This window comes from Aethalodelphis obliquidens, unplaced genomic scaffold, assembly GCF_003676395.1.
Source record: "Aethalodelphis obliquidens isolate GAN/ISIS:26980383/991018 unplaced genomic scaffold, ASM367639v1 scaffold40, whole genome shotgun sequence".
NCBI lineage: Eukaryota > Metazoa > Chordata > Mammalia > Artiodactyla > Delphinidae > Aethalodelphis > Aethalodelphis obliquidens.
In genome coordinates this window covers 16,635,527-16,655,743 of record NW_020837984.1, presented here as the reverse complement: position 1 = coordinate 16,655,743, position 20,217 = coordinate 16,635,527, and the positions used below count along the sequence as shown (strand labels likewise).

The 20,217-nt window shown below is 45.0% G+C and overlaps 1 protein-coding gene across 8 annotated transcripts in view; it reads left to right on the top strand.

Annotated features, from left to right (window-relative positions):
• EXOC6B (exocyst complex component 6B) overlaps positions 1-10,202 on the top strand; it is a 696,544-nt gene extending 686,342 nt beyond the window's left edge. For 7 of the 8 annotated variants that reach the window (XM_027131993.1, XM_027131994.1, XM_027131995.1 and 4 more), the window contains 2 exons: positions 4,374-4,486; positions 8,608-10,202. In XM_027131993.1, coding sequence (XP_026987794.1) covers positions 4,374-4,486; positions 8,608-8,734 — 240 coding nt within the window. In that variant the 3' untranslated portion in view covers positions 8,735-10,202. Of the gene's footprint in view, positions 1-4,373; positions 4,487-8,607 lie in introns of those variants that run through there. The other variant, XM_027132000.1, reaches the window with a different exon arrangement.
• The last annotated feature ends 10,015 nt before the right edge of the window (positions 10,203-20,217 follow it).

Sequence of the window (20,217 nt, the reverse complement as noted above, 5' to 3'; positions counted from 1 at the left end):
TTTCTGAGTTAATGTTTTTGTATTGTTTTGACTTTTGGAAGCATGTTAATGTCCTACATATGTAAAAAATTAAGAAGAATGGGAGGGAGGAGCCTAAAACTAAAAGCAAATGGAAACAAATGAACCCAGTTGTATTTAGATGAATACCATAACCAAACTGAAGGGAAAATTTAAAAAGGACTAATCCAAGTGGCTTACGAGCATAGGCTTTGATGATACACACTCAAGTTGGGAGAGGAAATTGCAAACAAATCTCAAACTCTTTTTAGCAGGCTTTTTTGTTTTTGTAGTGGTATATACAAACAATTCTGAACTGATTTTAGATATATTATAGGATTAAGCAAATTAGTGAATGAGATGATGTCGTTGAGAGCCAGGATTCTCACTGTGGAAGAAAGCATATGTGGGATAGAGGAAGGCAAAAAAGAACTCTGTGAGAATGATTAGAATTGGAGGTATTGGTGTAAACTCATGATCTCTAAAATGTGTGTGCATACATGCTTATATAAGTACACATGGATGTATGGATGTATGTGTGTGCGTGTGTATATGTGGATTATATGCATATATTTCCTAGCTCTGTCCGCTGAGAGGGCTTAACTCCCCATAGATTGTCCCCAAGTAGCAATGAGCACACCTAGCACCCAAATCTTGATCTCTAATAACCTTCCCACTAAAAGAAACCAGGGCTGTTCAGAGAAATGGCTGATTTCAGAGCTGGGCATGGTAGATACAAGATGAACCTGCAACACCTTATTATGCCAGAAAGTAAGGAAGTCCTGAAAAAAAAAAATCATGGGGGCATGTCACAAGGACACAGGCTGTAGCTTGACAGATCTCCCACTTGCCAAACCTGGGACAATTTGAGCATCAAAGTAATTAGGTATAGTAATGAATATAAACCATTGAAAAAATGGAAACCCATGAATCCATACCAATAATAAAATAGATAAATTAATGGGGGAGAAGGAGAGAGCACTTGCTTATGGTAGAATGCTGAGTGACAACTGATAAACGTGGAGGGAAGGATAGAATTGGAATGTCATCAGTGTGAGACCATCATAGTAAAGACCAAAGCGAAGAAGAATCCTCAATAGATGCTAAATCTAAGGGGAAATTTTAACCAGGAGCAGTATATTCACATGGTCTTAAATTGTCTCCTCAATTGCTTCCTAGTTGCAAAAGAAAATATAATACCTAGACGGTAGAGAAATCAGACAACGTCTTGACTGGGTGATCCAAATTAATATCACCAATGAGAGACAAATGAACACTGTATATTGTATACCTCCAGATGTGATGCCCTGAGGAGGACATAACATCACATGTGATATTCCGGCCCGAAATGCATGTCTTATATCTTATTATAAGCATTAGAAAAACCAAAACTAAGGGGGGAAAAAGGAGACAGGGAACTTTTGAAGAGTTGACATCCTTCAAAAATGTCAATATCATATAAGAAAGAGACAGACTGTGGAAATAGTCCAGATTAAAGTAGGCTCAGTAGATAACTAAATGTAATACCTAATCCTAAATAAACAAAAAGGCTATGCAGGATTTTATTGGGTCAACTTATAAAATTAGGGTATGGACAGTATCAATATTAAATTTATTAAAGTTAAAAACCATACTGTGATTATGTATGAGAATAGCCCTAATTCTTAGGAACACTGAAATATTTGGGGATAAAGGGTCATGATATATGTAATTTACTCTCAAGAGACTCCAAAAAGAGGTACTGTGTGTGCAAAGAAAGAAAGAGAGAGAGAACACAAATGATGGAGCGTATGGGGTAAAATGTTGACAATGGGTGGATCTGGGAGGAGGGTATATGGTGCTCCTTATACTACATCTATTCTTAGAACCTTCTGATAAATTGAAAATTATTTCCAAATGAAAAATTTTAAAAATAAAAAAGAATGTGATCGTTAGTGATGACTGAATGTTCTGCATCCTTGAGAGAGACTTTATTGAGATTTAACAAGGCCATTGCATGCAGAGAACTAGGCTGAGAGGGCCTGGTTCACCTCTGAAAGTCATAGTCTGGAGACCAAAGTGCTGTATTGATAAACAAGCCTGCCAGTTTTCTTGTTCTCTTATTCTAACACTGTTTCTAAGGAATCCAGTAGAACTGCACCCCAAGGCAGTTAACTTAGTTAAGTCCCACCCAGACTCTAGTATGTGTCCATCTGTCTCAGAGGAGGCCATCAGACCTAGGTACAGGCCACTGAAAAGGACTGTAGAAAGCAGCACAGACGCAGAGTGTGAGCTACAGGCTCATACTGGTTGAGCTTAATAGAGTTTGTGTAGCTTCCTTGCCTGGAGTGGGATAAATTAGGTAGCTTGTCATCCCAGAGCTCTTAGTCTCAGTACTGGCATTGAGAGACTTTAGCAAGAATTTAAAAATAGAAAACTTAGAGCTGAGTAATGAACTGCCCTCCACACCCCACTGGTGATTTACCCAGGCTTCATCAGCCCCAAAAGACATGGTGTTCTTTTCAGTAAATCAGAAAATACTGATACCATTAATTCCATCACTGAAATTAGGAATTCGATAGTAGAGAAGGTAGTTTTATTAAATGCATATATATGTCCACATCTGAAAAGTAATACCTGAAATAGCTTTAAGAAATCATGTTTTCATGTTTTTCCAATTAAACTTATTTGTTTTTCTTTCACCTTTCTTTTGTTAGCTCCCTAGCACGCAAACAGTAAAAGGTTTTTTAAATTTTCTGAGAAAAAAATTTAATTAAGAAAATGCTATCTTTTTCATAGTTTTTTCCTTGGGATTTGGAGGAAAAGCGTAATCATATTTGTAGACGACCTTTAGAACAAGGGACACTCCAAGTGTCTGTCATGCTCCCTAGGAGAAACTGTCTTGACGGGTCTTTGGACACTATAGGATAGAAATACTAAGATTAGAATAGGAAGTCAAGGAAATATTTCTTCTAAAGGAGAGCTCTGCAAGGCCTGGAGACAGCAAAAGGAAGTGGTAGAAGCCCTTTTACTTGCCAACTAACATAGGCGTGACCTAAAAGAGACCTGAGAGGGCCTTTTGGGGCCGTGCTGACCCAGGCCAACCGACGTGTCTGTCTCTCTCCCCCTCTCCTCTCATCTTTAGCATCCCTTTCCTGGCTGAGGGTGTAGGGGCTTTTCTCTGTTTTAGCAAAATTTGGGGGACTTCAGCCAATTCCCATCCTGTCTGAGGAAGTTCATAACAGCCATTCTAAGAGAGTGGATAGAAGAGGAAGCTTGGCCAAGTAGGGCAAGGCCCACACTGCCCATTTGCCCAGCTGGGCAGTGAAGACAGACAAGGGAAGAAGGTGTGCCTAAGAGCCCAGGCTCTGGCATTGGATTGACTCTAGGCCTCTCTTCGTTCTGCACAGAGTGATAGCCATCTACAATCTTCATCAACTGTTATCTCTTGGAAAGGGAGAAGTAAAGAAATGTCTTGAGTCCAAAAGCACTTATATGTATCTCATTGCTAGAAAGCCAGCTTGAAGGCCCTTCTTCTATGTAATGATGTGAATCTGGGATGGTGACCCCTCTAGAAGTTTATAGAGGGGAGCTAGCACCTTCCCTTTCATCACCCTTACGTTTGAAAGGCACTGATTTCATTTTTCTTCTTTAGCTTTATTCAGTTACAATTTTAAAATATTTATTAGAGTGATACCTGCGGCTAAAGCTGGCTGGGAAAGAAAGCCTTTGACAAAATGTATTTAGTTAACAGGTTTCCATCTGTTCAGCCAGTGTCCACATAGGTGTAATATATTGCCTCATGTAAATATTGCATGGCCCATTTATGCCTTGGTTCAGTGTTTCTGTGTTGTCTGTGTGTCTGGTTTGTTTCTGGCATGTGCATGTGTCTATATCAACGGAGTAATTTGGGCAAAGTCAACGCAGCAAGTCCTGAAACTCGTACTTGAACCCAGACCTTCCAACCTGAAAGCTCATAGAGTTGCATATGTGGCACTGGACACATCCACCTTTATATGTTCATTGTTGAATTCTGAGCTCCTAGAATGGTGCTTGGCACATGGAAGGCATTTCACAAGTATTTATTAAGCAAATGAGTGATTATTAGGATAGTCTTGTGTTTTGATTCAGTCCGATGTTAGTTTCATTACAGGCCTGCCTCTGAGAGCTGTCTGCTAGCAGCGTGTACTCTTAGCAACATTACAGTGCTTATGGAAGAGATGACTCTGCCTATAGTGATTACTCATTTATTTTCTTAATTGCAATACAGTCTGTAGCCATTCTTTCTCTTACTATGTTTTAAATTTTATTCTTCAAGTCTACTGTAGATGGTAGTGAAGGATGTGAGGGGTTTCTGAGATCCTGATTTGTCTTATCTGTCTGATGATATTTTACAGCTTTTAGATCTCTTCCTCCAGTGGGATTGGTCAACCTACCTTGCTGACTATGGTCAGCCCACCTGCAAGTACCTCCGGGTAAACCCTGTGACAGCTCTGACCCTGCTTGAGAAGTGAGTACCCATCCAGTGGTCTGTGTTGGGGGGTGGGGATGGCAGGTTGGTATAGAGGATAATTTTCTCTTTGCCAATACCTTGAAAAGACCGCAAAGAGGCCCCATTCTTAAAGTCTCCATAGGTGCTCTCGGCAGTCTCCATCATTGGATTTGGCAGGCCAGTCTTCCTCTTGTGGCCTCTTAATTCCTGAGCCTTGACAAGCTAGGGCAAGTATGGGTCAACTGGGCTCTGACATTACCTCAGAGCTTACCTAGAGATGACAAGAGGAGAAAGGAAGATGCCTTAGTTTGGGGCTCAGTTCAGCCTGTGAACAGAGTGAGCCTGGCCCCAGCCATCTGGAGTATGATGATGGGTAGAGGACAGCCCCACAGAACAGACGGCTTCTTGTTCCTAGCAGAGAAGCTCCTGAAATTACTGAAACCTTCACCTGCCCCTCCAAGCCCCGCCCCTGCCAGACTGAGCTTTACTGTGCTGACTGTCCCAAGAAAGCTGTGTTGGAGGTGCCTCATTCTTGCCTTAGGCAGTCACTGGCCCGCAGAAGTCCTGCTACAGGGCTGTAGCATCTCTGACGGAGAGATGCTTCCACTGAAATTGAGTTAGCCAGGTCCGGAGCATCTCACTAACCAATAAGTCACCCAGATGCTGGAATCTGCTATTCATTGTAGCCTGGCTCTGGCTTTAGCTTACCTGGTTGAGAGCTGGCAGACCAGAGACTAAGAAGCTTTTTCTTGTCATCAAACTAGATAACCGCTGGCTTCTTAGCAGCTTCCTAGGAGAGTGCCTTGCATCTCGACAGTGTAGCAAGTCTACGGATATAGCCAGCCAAGCAGGTCTCAAATCCTAGCAAGGCAAGGATCAGAGTCCAGGAGGCCAGAGTGGAGCCTTAGACAGAAGCAGAGGCTGAGGTGTACCTTCCTACTGTGCAATATGACAGGGGAGAGAAGGGGAGGGGCAGAGGTGTGTGTTTGGAGCCAAGAAACTAAGAGCCCAGAGTTGACTTTCTCCAGATCAAGACAGAGACTGATGTTTCCATTTTGACTTTGTTTCCCATGGTTCTCTCTCCCAATGACCTTCTTCCCTAGGATATCTAGAGAGTAAGTATATTATTCACTTGGGCCTTTTCCATCGCTTTGAGGCAAGTCCTTCCGGTCTCTTTCGTTGACACTAATGACTACACTAATATCCCTACCCTGTGAGTTGTCCCCACCCTGACATACTAATCTACTAAACCAGTCTGGTGCCAACTGGCTGGCCGCCTCCTCTCTCCTTGGTCCTTAGAGTGACCCTTGGCTTACCAGTTCCTTTGGGGCTGGGAGTGGTAACAGGGATTTTCCCCCATCGGTGCCAGGTGAAGAGTTGTTCCCAGCCAGCTTCCTGGCACACGCAATACCCTTGCTAGTCCAGGGCCTAGCCCTGACACACGGGAGCTCCTCAGCAGTCTCCCCTCCCTCCCAGTGGTGAGGCCCATGGCTTTAAGATCTCCCGTCGAAGACCCTTTACTAGAGGCAAGGCCTCATCCCAGAGTTCTCAGTACCCAGCTGAAATGGCTTTTGCGTTGGTGCTTAGATGTCATATTCATTATGTGTCTAAACGGGCTCTAGGATTCCCTTTGGCCCGTTGCCTCTCCACCGTCCTTTACTCCTCTGTTCCTGAGAATCTCTAGATCCAAGAAGTACTGCTCATCTACTTCCTGTGCATCAACAATAGGCTAAAATAATCAGCCTCTCGGGAGCATTCTGGAGGCCTAGCCAGTAATAGAGCCATGTGCTTAGCCCGAGCGATCAGCAGGGTTTAAAACCTCCCTTCCAAACACAACAGGGCCAAAGGCCACCCAGGTCACTAAAATCTGTATTTCCCAGCCTCATAGGAATCAGTCCCTTTACCTGACCCATTCCTGCTTTCCCCTTGACACTCTCTCCTTTTCAACCTGACGCTTCTTAGCAGGGTGAGACATGGAAAGACCCAAAGACCTGACGAGGACATTTCAGGAAAGAGAAGAGGCCCCTGGTCACTGAGAGGTGGCCGTAGCCAAAGTAGACCCAGATCCTAGGCTTACAGAATGCAGTGGGGCGTGGGGAGGGCTCTCCTTTGGTTTTAGAGCGTTCCAGGGTACAAACTAGCAGGCCACCATCAGCCCTCAGGGCACCTGAGTTTCTCTTTCAAGTAATCCCAACTCCAGGTCTTCATGGCTAAAACATCCTGGCCTCTGGGGCCTGGAGACCACCCTCTTTTTCCCTTTCTCCTCCCTTACTTCTGGAACTTCCCTATGGGAGCTGAAAGCCGGCTCTGGCTGCCTATCTCTGGGCTGCTTTGAGGAGTCATGAAACTAATGATCACATAGGATGTTAAATGAAATGTCTTATAAAGGTAGGAAGTGTTTTTATTCCCTTATCGTTTCTTTCTGTTTTGCTTTGTGTTGGTTTTATTTAGATTTATGGTATATCCAGAAAAGGTAAAGGAGCTGTTCTCTGGGATAAATAATATTAAATCAAGCCAGTTCCACAAACATAATTGTGCAGTTCATGTTTAAGGGACCAAATACAATAATCATCATAGCCTTGGGGACCTTTGTGCTTTCTTTACAACCTAAACCTCTAAACCTCTGTCATCTCTCCTTCTTCCTCCCGTCCAAGCTCAGGCCTCCACATGTGGGTGGTTGTACCTTATTCACAGTGTCTAAGCGTGCTTGATGAGTAATTCCAGGCTGACGGCCCTAAAGCTTAGGTCAGAGAGAGAAGTCTCAATTCGTTTGTGGCTGTCACTGTCAGCCAGAGCCATAAAGCAATGGTGCTCATTAGAACCTCCCTACCATATGGATATAAATGTCCTTATGGGCTCTCTGGCCTTTTGACTGGCCTCTAGTCTGTCCCTCTGCACATGGCCACCCCACAGAAAAAAAAAACATGGGCCAGGATTGGCCAAAGGCCCTGGGAAGTCTGCCTGAAAGCAGTTTACTCCCCAGTGCCAGGTTCCTTCCATCCCCTCTCCTAGCCTATCTCCGTGCAGGCCAGGGGACTGTGAAGTCAGAGCTGGCCAAGTTCCTGGGGGACGGTGGTGAGGAACCGCCTAGCCTGACCCCAAGGAGAAATGAGTCTGGGCAGTGTCCTTAATTCTCTACCACTAGAACTAGCCGTGGGCTGGAGGTCCAGTGTGCAGAGGCTGGGGCCAGAGTTAACAATCACCAACAGATGTCAGGGGCTCTGGGCCCTTTTTGGGGAATAACAGATTCCTGGGATCTGTCACAATGGCTTAGTCGGGCTTGGGGGCTGCTCTGGCGACCTCAGCCTGGCCTTGACTTTCTCCATCCATGCTTCCCACTTAGGTCTCTCCATCTGGTGGAACTGGTGGCCAGAACTGCCCATGGTTTGTGCTCTAGGAATATTCCATCCCTGGAGTTTTAGCATGAGCCAGTTAGAAAGTTTTCCAAAGGTCAAGATCTGAAGACATAGCAGCCGTTGAGAACTTAGGGGCTTGCCTTGCCTAAAGCCCCGGTTGGCTCAGTCTTCTGGCGCCTGCTGTCCTCAGCGCCATGCCCTCTGGCCACCTCACTGCCCCTGGGCCCCTACCCTGAGGCAAAGGAAAAGAGATCAGTCAAGCCCTTGGTTTTGTTAGCGGTAGGATAGACCAACCAGGTAGAGTACGCTTTGGAAATGCACAGTGGCTTTCAGTTACTCATGTTCTTTCGGATTGCTAGTTAAGAGCAGCGTTCTGCTTTACCTTTCAAATACCAGCTGTAAGGTCCCAGCAGGATTTAGTAGGTTTATGAGGTGATAAGAAGACCTTAGACATTCTCTAAGGTCCTGTTGACCGTCAGGGCTGCAGCAGGTGCCAGATACCTACAACAGAGGCATACCGGGGCATAGAAGGGAAGGAAGTAGGTAGGGTGGGTATGGATGAGGAGGCGATCGGCCATGGCCGGCTCTTGACTGTTCTCCAAAGGTGACTGAAGTGGGGAGGCCTTTGGGTGCCAGGAGGGCAGCGTCGTGAACAGTAGTAGGTGAGCATGCGCCTGACAGGGAAGTGTTCTGGACTCTCTCAACTCCGGGTGGTGGTTAAGACACACTAGCCACCATTGCCGCCTCAAACACTTTGCTCTCTTTCTTCCCTTCTCTGTTTAGGATGAAGGACACTAGCCGCAAGAACAACATGTTTGCACAATTTCGGAAAAATGAGCGAGACAAGCAGAAATTGATTGACACTGTGGCCAAGCAACTCCGGGGACTCATCAGCAGCCACCACTCATGAAGGCAGGCCTCAGGCCCACAGAGGCTGCTGGCTGCAGCCCCAGAGTCCGGACCCCAGCACTGGCTGGCCCTGCATTTGTGCATTCTTCTTCAAAGAGAGCAAATGTATTTTTTTAATAACCTATGTACAGTATTCGCATAACCTTTCCCTATAGTGAAAGAGGCACGAGGGTAAGCAAGTCCACGAGCTGTTGCTAGGCTTCAGGGGAAGTCACACTACACTGTCTGTATTTTCCTAGAGATGGCGGTGTCATTGGTCCAGTATCGGTATCGGTATCGGTATCGGTATCGGTCCACCTTTCATCTGTGGCTCTAGAGCTTAGATCTGGGGCTCAGAAACCACACAAACAAAATGGGTACTTGGCACTGGGAGGTAAGGTGAGTAGGCAGAAGGATAATAAAGTACATCCTGTTCACTCCTTGGTGCCCCATTCACCGTGTAGGTGAGGCCGATTCTTCTTTATGCAAGGAAAGGGCCTGGAAAACATTACTACTTAGTCTATCAAAGACCAGCACACAGTTCTGGAGGTTCATCTCTTCAGTCCACTGACTTTCACTGACCAGTGAACAAGCGTGCTGTGTGGCAAGATGACGGCTTCGCTCCAGTCCCCGCAAGGATGGCATTTTTTAGCCTAGATCTGACCCAATGCTTTTACTTCTAAGTTTTCTGGGGCCCGGTAGAGCTGAGTATGCAGCGGGAAGAATTGGATCTCATGACTAACTATAGGCTGCCCCACACCAGGAGGAGATCTTGAAAGCCAGTGCAAATGGAATCAGAGCCCCAGCCCTTCCCCATTCCTCTCATTGCCTTCTTTCAGGGTCAGGGTACTTGGTTCAGGGCATAGGTCAACAGTTATTCCATAGACAGAGAGTCTCAGACTTGGCCTCTTCCAGCAGTGTCATTGGGATAGTCAGATTCCAGAAGCCTGAAAATGGCCCTTACTTTACCCTTAGGTAAAACCTTGGAATCATTCCTTTGTGTTTTAAAGCCAACTTTCTGGCCACCATCTTTAAAGGAAATGTCATCAACTCTGAACTGTGGGGACAGCTGTAGCTGGACTGGATGCCTTTAGGGATGGAACCACTGTCACCGTGAAGTAGAGCGGGTCAGCCATGGCTAGTGGTTTGTTACCCATGGCACAGCTGTCCCTCACTAAGTCATATCCTGGATAAGCTCTTCTTGCTCTAGCCCAAAGCTTCCATCCCCTTTTGAGATCCCCATAGCTATCTTTTGGCTTCATCTGAGAAGGATTGCCTATAATCCTATCCCTCAAGCTCTGGAGTTTGCAAAGGAACCTGGACCAGCTAGCTTGGAGGCTGTGTCCTCTGTCCCAAATGGGCTCCCGAGACTTAATGCAAGGGCTTCACTATGAGGTCAGGCAGAGGAATCTGCCCTTTAAGACATTTCAGGAAGATGCTACTAAGCCTGCTGGCAAAAGTATAATTGTGCATCACCAAACAACGACAAATAAGCCACACAGTCATTTCCAGCTTGGGTTAGTGGAAGGAAAGACTCATCAGACAGAATTCTTCACTCCCTTTGTCAGCTGCTGAGTTGCTTCTAGGGAAGGCAGTGCTTCCTTTTTCACACACCCCCACCAAATATTGTATCACGACTTAAAAACCATGAGGAAGAGAATATGCACACCGACAGGCAGGCTTCCTCAAAGCTGGAGACCAGGCTGCGTGTGGGCTCTGCAGAAGCCCTCTGAGGCTCATCCTAGGGGCTAGGCAGTTTGCCCAGGTCTCAGAACGAGGCTCAGAGATGAGTGCTGCTACCCAGAACTTCCATAGCCAAGGAAACACAGGGGTCCATGGGAATGAGACCCAAACTACCATCTCTCAGGCTCTGGACTTTATTAGAAAAGAACGAGAAACGACCACACTAATCCCATTGCTTCAGAAGGGCCCCCAGCACCCTCCTTCACTAGATGCCAGTTTACGGCGAGATCTCTTCCGCTTTGCGTGCTGAGACTTTGAAGTGGAATGGAGAGAACCTTAAGCATATCACAATATTTTTCAACTGTTATCATTGCTGGCCTGGTCTCCAACCTGTACCCTGGGGCTTCCCTGGTGGCACAGTGGTTGAGAGTCCGCCTGCCGATGCAGGGGACGCGGGTTTGTGCCCCGGTCTGGGAAGATCCCACATGCCGTGGAGCGGCTGGGCCTGTGAGCCATGGCTGCTGAGCCTGCGCGTCCGGAGCCTGTGCTCCGCAACGGGAGAGGCCACAGCAGTGAAAGGCCCGCGTACCGCAAAAACAACAACAACAACAACAAAAAAAAACCTGTACCCTGGAGAAACAGTGCTATAGAAGAGAAAGTGAACAGTGTGGAGGAACGGGGGTTACTCTGCCCCTTGCACACAGAGGTCCCTCTACAGAGAAAGCTTATTCCAGCCCAAGACTCACAGGGTGGATCCTTTGCTAGGTCCCTTCTTCCCTCTCGGTCTGCCTCAGCCTTCCCTAATGAAACCAGCATGCAGCTACTGAGTTGTCTGTGGGGACGCACTCTTGGTGAGCAGAGAAAGGTAACAAAACAGGGACCAGCAATGTCCAAGCTGTTTGAATTGGTGAAGTAGGAGTTTTCAGTTCTGTCTATAGGCCTCTAGCTGCGCCAGCCCTTGCGAGGACTTGTACAAAGCATGGGTGTCCATGCCCTTCAGACTCCTGACATCTGGGCTCAAATGCCCAGAGGTGTAGAAGTGCCCTGGAGGCCTCAGTAAGAGGCGAGAACATGGGTGCCTGGAGGTCTTTCCGTCTTCTAGTTGGCTGAGTTCTTGGGAAAACCAGGTCCATATTCCTGAAGGGACAGTCAGGTTCGGGACCCTAGTGGGTTTCAGTAGTACTTTAGGCAGCTGGTACAGTTTTAACGTATCTCATAGCAAAAGCACTTTGAGTAGACTGTAAATGGATCTCTTGGGGATGGGGAAGAACAGGACCTGGAAATTGGAAACAACAGAGAGTCCCCACTGGTAAAGGGAATATACAGGCCTACAGGGAGAAGTCCCCAGTATTTTCATTGTCTCCCAGGCCTCCAAGTCAGCCTGCACACTTGACAAGTGCTTGCTCAGCAAATCCCAGGCCCAGGGCCCTTTATCCCCAAGATTGGCATTGCCCATGACTCTCCCCATGAGGCCTCCGAGCACACTCCCTGGGGCCTGCTGCAGAAATCCCCCTCACCGTAGCCTCGCTTCTCCCAAGACTCCACCTGGCTGCTTCCACTGCCTCTTTTGTTTTTCTTTCTTTTGCCTGAGTTTGCAGTTACTTTTCACTAATGTGTTGGAAATGGCCTTTTTATTTTGCACATTTATGGGGGATATTTAGGAAAGTCCATTTTTAACTCTAAAGGGAACTTTTTTCTTTAAAACCAGTAAAGCTACTGATACAGATGGGCCTCAAGGTTAGTAGAAAACCTCTTACGTGGAAAGAGCATGTTTATTCCTCCTGTACGTTTTCCTCTTTTAACTGCTATTAAATAAGACAGCCTACGTACCTGTTCAAAAGCCACGGTGTCGTCTCACGGTGTTTTGTTCTCCCGCCCCTTTTGCACACTGCAGCCATGGTAGGCGATCGGGATGATGGCCATTGCGCCCCTTGAACCGGACTGAGGACTAGAGCAGGCAGAAGCCTGGTGGGGAGGAGAAAGCCTGCCTGCCAGACAAGGCAAGGAGTCGAATTGTGGCCTTGGAAACATTCCAAATCACTGGGCCAGGCTTTCCTGTCTCTACAGTTAACACTGGCATCATCATCAAGAGGAATAACCCTTGACATGCCTGGTTTGTAGGGAGCTGGGCTAGGCAACTGGGGGCTCAGTGTGTTTTGAACACCAGCCCTGCCATGGAAAGGCTCCTGGGTAAGATGGAGCCAGGAGGGATTATCTAGAGGAAGGAGCGAAATGAGCCCGCCTTAGAGCTCAGTGGTGGAGAGGGACAGGCATCACGGTCTGGTGTAGGAACGGGTCTGGTCAGGGAAGACAGCACAGGGAAATCAGGATGTTCATCAGCTGGGCCTTGAAGGAATTAAATTCAATATGGTGCCGACCACATGAGAGTGAAAAGTTGGCACAAGTCTGGTGTACGCTGGGAGGAGAGTGGGGGACCTGGTAGGCCTATCAGAAACCATGGTGAGTAAGGCCCGAAATGTCTGTGTAACAACACCCAGCCTTCTTGGCCCCGAGGCTGGCATGGAAGCCATGGGAATAGGCTGGAGAGAGTTTCTTCAGTTATTAACAAGTCTGACTACTGCAACTGGGCTTTGGTGCCTCAGAGACCTGGGCTTCACTTCCTGCTGTGCCACTTACTAGCTGGATGACTTTGAACAATTAACTCCCTAAATCTCGTAATCCTCAGTGAAAGCAGAACCTAGTGCCTAATTGACAGGCGTGCTGTGAAGTGTAAATGACCTATGCGTGGTCGATATGCCTAGCCAGTTCCTAGCCACAGCACACGAACTCTTTCAGGCCTTTCCCTCCCTCCCCTCAGATTCCACAACATGCTGTAGCTGAGCATTGGACAGAAGTGTCCACAGCTTCTCTGCCACCTGGCTTCCACTCCCCAAGCCCATCACAGGCTTAATGGTACTGAGGCCCCTCGAGCACCTGTGTAGACACAGAGGAACAAGCCCTTCACATCAGCCAGCCAGTTGCCTGGCTCAGAGTTGAGCCAGTCCTTCGGGTAGAATCTGCCCCTGAATTCCACCTGGGACCTTCTCTGCCACAATGTATTCCTCCTTTTAGAATTCAGGAGTTCTTGACCAGAGGTCCATGAACCCTTGGAGTGTGTGTGTGTGTGTGTGTGTGTGAATGCACGTACAGGCGCGCAGGCTTGCATCCACTCATTTTTCTGGCTAGAAGGTACATGGCTTTCATCAATGTCTAAGGAAGATTCAGGACTGAAATCCTGAATAATAACCAAATCCCTCTGGAAGTATAGATCTCCCCATGAGGAAAAGCCAGACTCCGAGCAGTTACCTCCTCTCCCTGCCTCGTAGAGTTCTGGCAGGGAGATTTTTCAAGACCTGCAGCCCTGCGGCCCCCCTCTTCCAGGAACCCTCACACGATCCCCAGGTCACACCTAAAGGCCGGTACAACCACGTTCCTAAGCTTGATCTCCCCAAACCAGTTCAAGGTACTGAGGGAGGCACGAGGACCCTGTACTTCTAAGAATACAGAGACTTCCACCTGGTTGAGGGGATCGCAAACCAGAGGGTCCAGTACAGAGGCGTGGGCTGTCAAAGCCAAACTGAACCCAACTCATCCCCCCCCCCGAATGTTTCCCACAGCTTCTGAGTCAGCACTGACGGGGACAATGTCTTGCCCAAGGCCTTGTCCAGAGAGGGCTCTGCGGGGAACCAAACCAGGGACAGATGTGAAGCCGTCACCAGCTTGCCCCTTGTCTCATCTGATCCAGGCAGATGAGGGTGGGGAATGGCTAGTGGGAGATAAGGGGAGGGAGGAGAAAAAGTGCCAGACCCTTTCCCCGGAGGCCTCAGCTTTGAATTTAATGGACAATATTTGCTGGGAATGAGAGAGACTCCAGGCCCAAGAGACCAGAAGACAAAGGCTCCTGAGGAAGTGCAGGGAGGAGGAGGGGTGCGGTGGGGGCCAGGCATTGTGCGGGGGGCACCACCCCTCTATCTGTTTCCATCACTGCTGGGGTTAGGGTTACCCTGCATTTGGGCTCCCAGCTGCTCTGCGGGGTCTGTGACATCAGCTGTTGTGATGTTAATGCAGGGGCCTCACACAGGGTTACCCCTTCGCGCCCGGCCAGCCCACATGGGCTCCTGGAGAGGATTCCAGCTCCTGTTCCCTCAGGGAGGGGGCAGTCTGTGGGCCCAGAACCGAGCCCAAGACAGCAGCCCCCCTCCCGGTCTGAGCCCACTGCTAAGTATACCTTCCAAGCCCAAGCTGTGACCTTCCTCTCTCCAAAGCTCCAGAAAAGGAATGAAATCTGAACATTGAGACGCTTTTCTGGCCCTAAACAATCCTTCCATTCTCTAGGCTCAATGATAGGTCTATTTCCTCCTGTAAATGGGTCTCGTAATCTTCAACTTTTACCTTTGCTTCTAAGGGTAATTAATTGTATCTCCCTCTTGTTCTCCTCACACACTCCCCTCTCTGTTACAAGGCTCAGGTTAACCTGGGTGGATGGCTTTTCTTTCTTTCTATTCCACGGAGTGCTTATTTTTAAAGCTGATGGAGTAACGCCCTGCCCTCTCCAGTGAACCTCTTTTCCAGAGAAGACTGCTGGGGAAACACCACTTCCATGGGCACAGGAAAGGGGCCTCAGACTGCCCAGCTATAGGTTTTTCAGATAGCCAGTTCTGAGCAACCATTTCACTTTTGTTCCCCCAGGTATGTTTCCAAGGTTTTACGGAAGGCATTTTCACGTACCACTCAGGAGCAAAGAGGAGGGTTAAGTGGTGATCTGGACACTGGAGACAAAGGGAGGCAAAGATGGGCATGGGAGAAAGTAAGACCAAAGGGTCAGAGTCTCTTTTTTTCCCAGGATGAGGAAAAACGGTAAGGCTTCAAGTGCAGGGCAGCTTGAGGGCATCAAGTTAGGAAGGGTGAGGATAGGGCCCATCCAGGGCAGCTGGCAGAGAAGCTGCTTTGGGGAAGCAGGTCATACAGGCAGTAAATTGAACTACAGAGAGACTGATGGTTTCTAGTGTCTGAGTACCTGTCTGGTGCCCCTGCTCTTCAAAGGCAGGAAAGACATCACACACCTGTCTGAAACTCTTGCAGCACCTTGCCCAGCCAATGGCACATGGGCACTCATGACCACATCAACCACACTTGGTAGTGATTTGCTACCAAGGGAGGGGACTGTGCAAGCAGCACTCCTTGCTAGGAGGAATATTTTGTCACTGACGTTCTTTAGAAAGCATATGGTGGTAATAAAAAGCAAACCAACGTTAAGCCAGTTTTATTATCGTGTAAAATTCTCTGCAAATATGTACCACTCCACTCTTGGTATGCCATGGAATAAGGAACAGGTTGAAAACAGATTGAGCAAGGTGAGAAATCAGAGTAGCAGTTTAATTCCTGATGGGCAGAATGTGGTCCTGGTGGTGGTGTTGAACGTGTGTATACATGTATATGTACGTGTGTACACAGGTATCTGACAGAACTACTGGAGGATTTCCCCGCTGAGCCCTAATCCCATTTTCCACATATAATCACTGCTAACAGGATGGTGATGTTCTTTCAGATCACTTTACTACATATATACTGACTTTTTTCTTTAAAAGAATTATAATTATAGTGTATTAAATTACAGGGTTTTTTCTACACTTAATGTATCTTAAACATCTTTAGTAGCAACATATAGGACATCTTATCCTTTGTGAAGCCCATAAGTATTTCCATTGCATTGTATATACCTTGAGTTTATTTAATTGTGAATCGATGGGTATTTAGGATGTTTCCAGTATTTCACAATTACAAACAATATTTCAAGACATTTGTATACATCTTTGCCTTCTTGCTTAGGTATTTCTATAGCATAAAATTTCAGGAGTGGAATTGATTGGTTAAAGCCTATAAATATTATAAATATTAATAAAAATTGTCTTACTCTCTTGAAATCTATCCACAGGTGCACAAGGAGACATGTATAAGATTGTTCACTCTATCATTGTTTGTAATGACGAAAAGTTAGAAATAACCTAAATGTCCACCAAGGAGAGAATAGATAAATTGTGATATATTCATCTAATAGAATACTATACAGCAGTTAAAATGAACTATAGCTACATGTGTCAACATGAAAACATCTTTAAAAAGTTGTTGAGTAAGAAAGCAAGTTGAAGAATGATAGTGCAATACAATTTAAACTTTGAAAACATGCAGGAGAATGATAAACACCAAGTTCCCTCTGCAGAGGGAACAAAATAAGGTTCACTGGGGTACAGAGGGTTTTTTTTTTTTTTTTTAGTTTATAAAGTCTAATTTCTTTTTTAAAAATCTGAAATGAACACGGCAAAATGTTGAAATGTTTTTACAAATAGATTTGTAGTCTACATAATGGTCTCAACCTTTTTAGTGGCTGCATAGTATTCTGTGGTGGGACTACCCCTTAATTCAGCCATTTCTTTATTATTTATTTAACTTGCTTTCACTTACTAATTATAACCAAAACTGCTGAAGCAAGCACCTTTGATATCTTTTTGCATATGTACAAACATTTCTATAAGATTCCTAGTAATTCCTAGTAGCGGAATTATTAGGTAAAGGGTATACATTTTATATTTTGCTAGACGATGCCAGCTGTCTCTCATAAAGGCTATACTAATTTATATTCTCACCAACAACATAGGAGATTGCCTATTTCCCAGCACCCTCAGTGAGACTGTCAAACCGGAGTTGGGAGAAATGGTTTATTAATTTGCAATTGCTAATTTCTATTAGGCTGAATCATCTTTTCATGTCTCATCAGCCATTTATAGTATTCTCAAGAAATTGCCTGTTGATACTTTTATCAGTTTGAAGTATGTTCAGCTGCAAGTAATTGAAAATGGACTATGAGTACGGTAAAGAATAAGGTAGGGTTTTTTTGTCGTTCTTTATTTGGTTTGGTGTTTTGTTTTGACATAAGAAGAATTCTGGAGGTTTAAGCACAAGCAATACAGGACTAGAGCATCTGAGGAGCAGAGACCCAGGCACCTTCTGTCTTCCTGTTCTGTCATCCTTAGCATGCTTATCACTTCACAGGCACAGGGCAGCTGCATCACCTCCAGACATCACATCCACTTTCCAGGCAGGAGGAAGAAGGAAAAACAAAGAGATAAAGGCCTGTGCAGGTCGAATCTGTCCCTTTCTTAGAAGCCTGTGATTTTCATCTTTCTTTAAGTTTGAATATTTATTACCCTAAGATTATGTATTCTCAGAATTATTTAAATTTAAATTGCTATTTAACACTATCCCTTTATATTACCTCCACTTACATCTTTTTTTTTTTTTTTAATTTGATTGTGCTGGGTCTTAGTTGCAGCATGCGGGATCTAGTTCCCTGACCAGGGATCGAACCCAGGCTCCCTGCATTGGGAGCACAGAATCTTAACAACTGGACCACCAGGGAAGTCCCAACCTCCAGTTACATCTTACTGGCCAGAATTGAATCACATAGCCACCCCTAAACCAATCATGGCCAAACCAATCACGGCCAGACTATGATGTCTGATTTAGAGCAATGAGGGTTCATTCCCTATAAGCTCCATGAGAGCAAGGGGTTCTGTTCACAGCTTTATCCTCACTGCCTAGAAGACTTTCTGCCACATAGAATATGTTCAATAAATTTTGCTGAATCAACTAACTGTATGCATGAATGAAAAGATAAATGAAGCTGGGATAGGGGCGGGAGATCAAGGGATCTGGACCACTATTTGAGCCAATCTGAGTCCTGATAGCAGGGAAGTCATGGGGAATGAATGCTGTCAAGAGAGGGGGTCTAATATCCTCAATCCACTGATCCAATTGATGCTTTGTGTTTGTTATATATGAGCAAATATTTTCTCCCAGCCTTTCACTCATTTTTTAAACTTAATTTTCGAATAATTTTAAGTTTACAGAAAAGTTGCAAAGTGGTACAGAGTTCTATGTCCCTCACCCAGATTCCTCCATTAACATATTACCATGTGCATTTGTGAAAATGTTAAAAACCAACAGAGTTTTCCTAGCTCCTTAGTCTCCTCTGGTCCGTGACAGTTTCTCAGTCTTGTCTTTCATGTCCTTAACCGCTTTGAGGAGTACTGGTCAAGTATTTTGTTAGAACATCCTTCAGTCTGCATTCCTCTGATGTTTTTCTCTTGATTAGACTGGGGTTATGGGTCTTTTGAGCAAATATCACACAGCTGAAGTGTTCTTCCCATTATATATCAGAGGTTACATGATGTCCATGTGACATCACTAATGATGTGAACCTTGATCACTTGGGTAAGGCAGCGTCTGCTAGGTTTCCCCACAGTAAAGTTGCTATTTATCCCTTTCCATATTCTGTTTATTAGAAGCAAGTCACTAATTACAGCCCACACTTAAGATGGTGACAGGGAGAGGTGGGGTGTTAAGCTTTACCTTCTAGAAAGGGTATCTAAATAAATTCTTTGGAATTCTTCTAAAAGGAATTTTTGTCTCTTCATCCTCATGTATTAATTTAAATCATTTATTTATATCAGTGTGAACTCATGTACATGTTTTTGCACCGGTTTTAGGCTTTTTAAATTTTTTGTAATTTCTTGTTGTGATATAACTCACACAACATAAAATTCATCATTTCAAAATGTACAATTCAATGTACGTTCGTCTTCTCCCAATGTTGTGCAGCCATCACTGTCTAGTTTCAGAATATTTCCATCACCCCAAAAGAAAAGCTGTATTTATTAACAATCACTTCCAATTCCCCTCTCTCCCTACCCCCGAATCTACTTTCTTTCTCTATTAATTTGCCCATTCTGGACAATTTCATATAAATGGAAGAGTAATATGTGTCCTTTTGTGTCTGGCTTTGTTCACTTAGCATAATGTTTTCAAGGTTTATCCATGTTGTAGCATGTGTCAGTACTCATTCCCTTTATGACTAAATAATATTCCATTGTATAGATATACCACATTTTGTTTATCCATTCATCTGTTGATGGACCTTTGTGCATCAACAAATGGACAGATAAGTCCAAAAAATATGAACAAATAACTTGTTTCCACTTTGGGGTTATTATGCACAATGCCGTTATGATCATTAGTGTACAATTTTTTTTGAACATGTGTTTTTAATTCTCTAGGTCCATACCTAGAGGAACTGCTAGGTCTCTATATTTAACTTTTTGAGGAACTGCCAAACTGTTTTCCAAAGTGGCAGCATTATTTACAGTCCTACCAGCAATGTATGAGGGTTCAAATTTCATCACATCTTTGCCAACACTTCCTATTTTCTGGTTTACTTTTTTTTTTTTTTAAATAATTGCCATCCTGGTGGGTATGAAGTGCTATCTCATTGTAGTTTTAATGTTCATTTCCCTAATGACTAACGACACTGAGAATCTTTCCATGTGCTTATTAGTCATGTGTATATTATCTTTGGAGAAATGTCTATTTCTTTGTTCCTTTTAAAATTGGGTCATTTGTCTTTTGATTTTGAGTTATAAGAGTTTTTCATATATTCTGGGTACTAGACCCTTATTATATTGCAAATCATTCAATGGAAAAAATCATTTGATACAAAAAAGTTTTAAATTTTGATGAAGTCCAAATTTATCTTTTGTTTTTGTTGTTGCTTGTGCTTTTTGTGTGATAGCTAAGACTCTAAGAAACTGTTGCTTATTTTTAGCTTTTTAAGGAACCTCCATACTGTTCTCCATAGTGGCTGTACCAATTTACATTCCCATCAACAGTGAAGAAGGGTTCCCTTCTCTCCGCACCCTCTCCAGCATTGATTTTTTGTGGATTTTTTTTTTTTTTTGCGGTACGCGGGCCTCTCACCGTTGTGGCCTC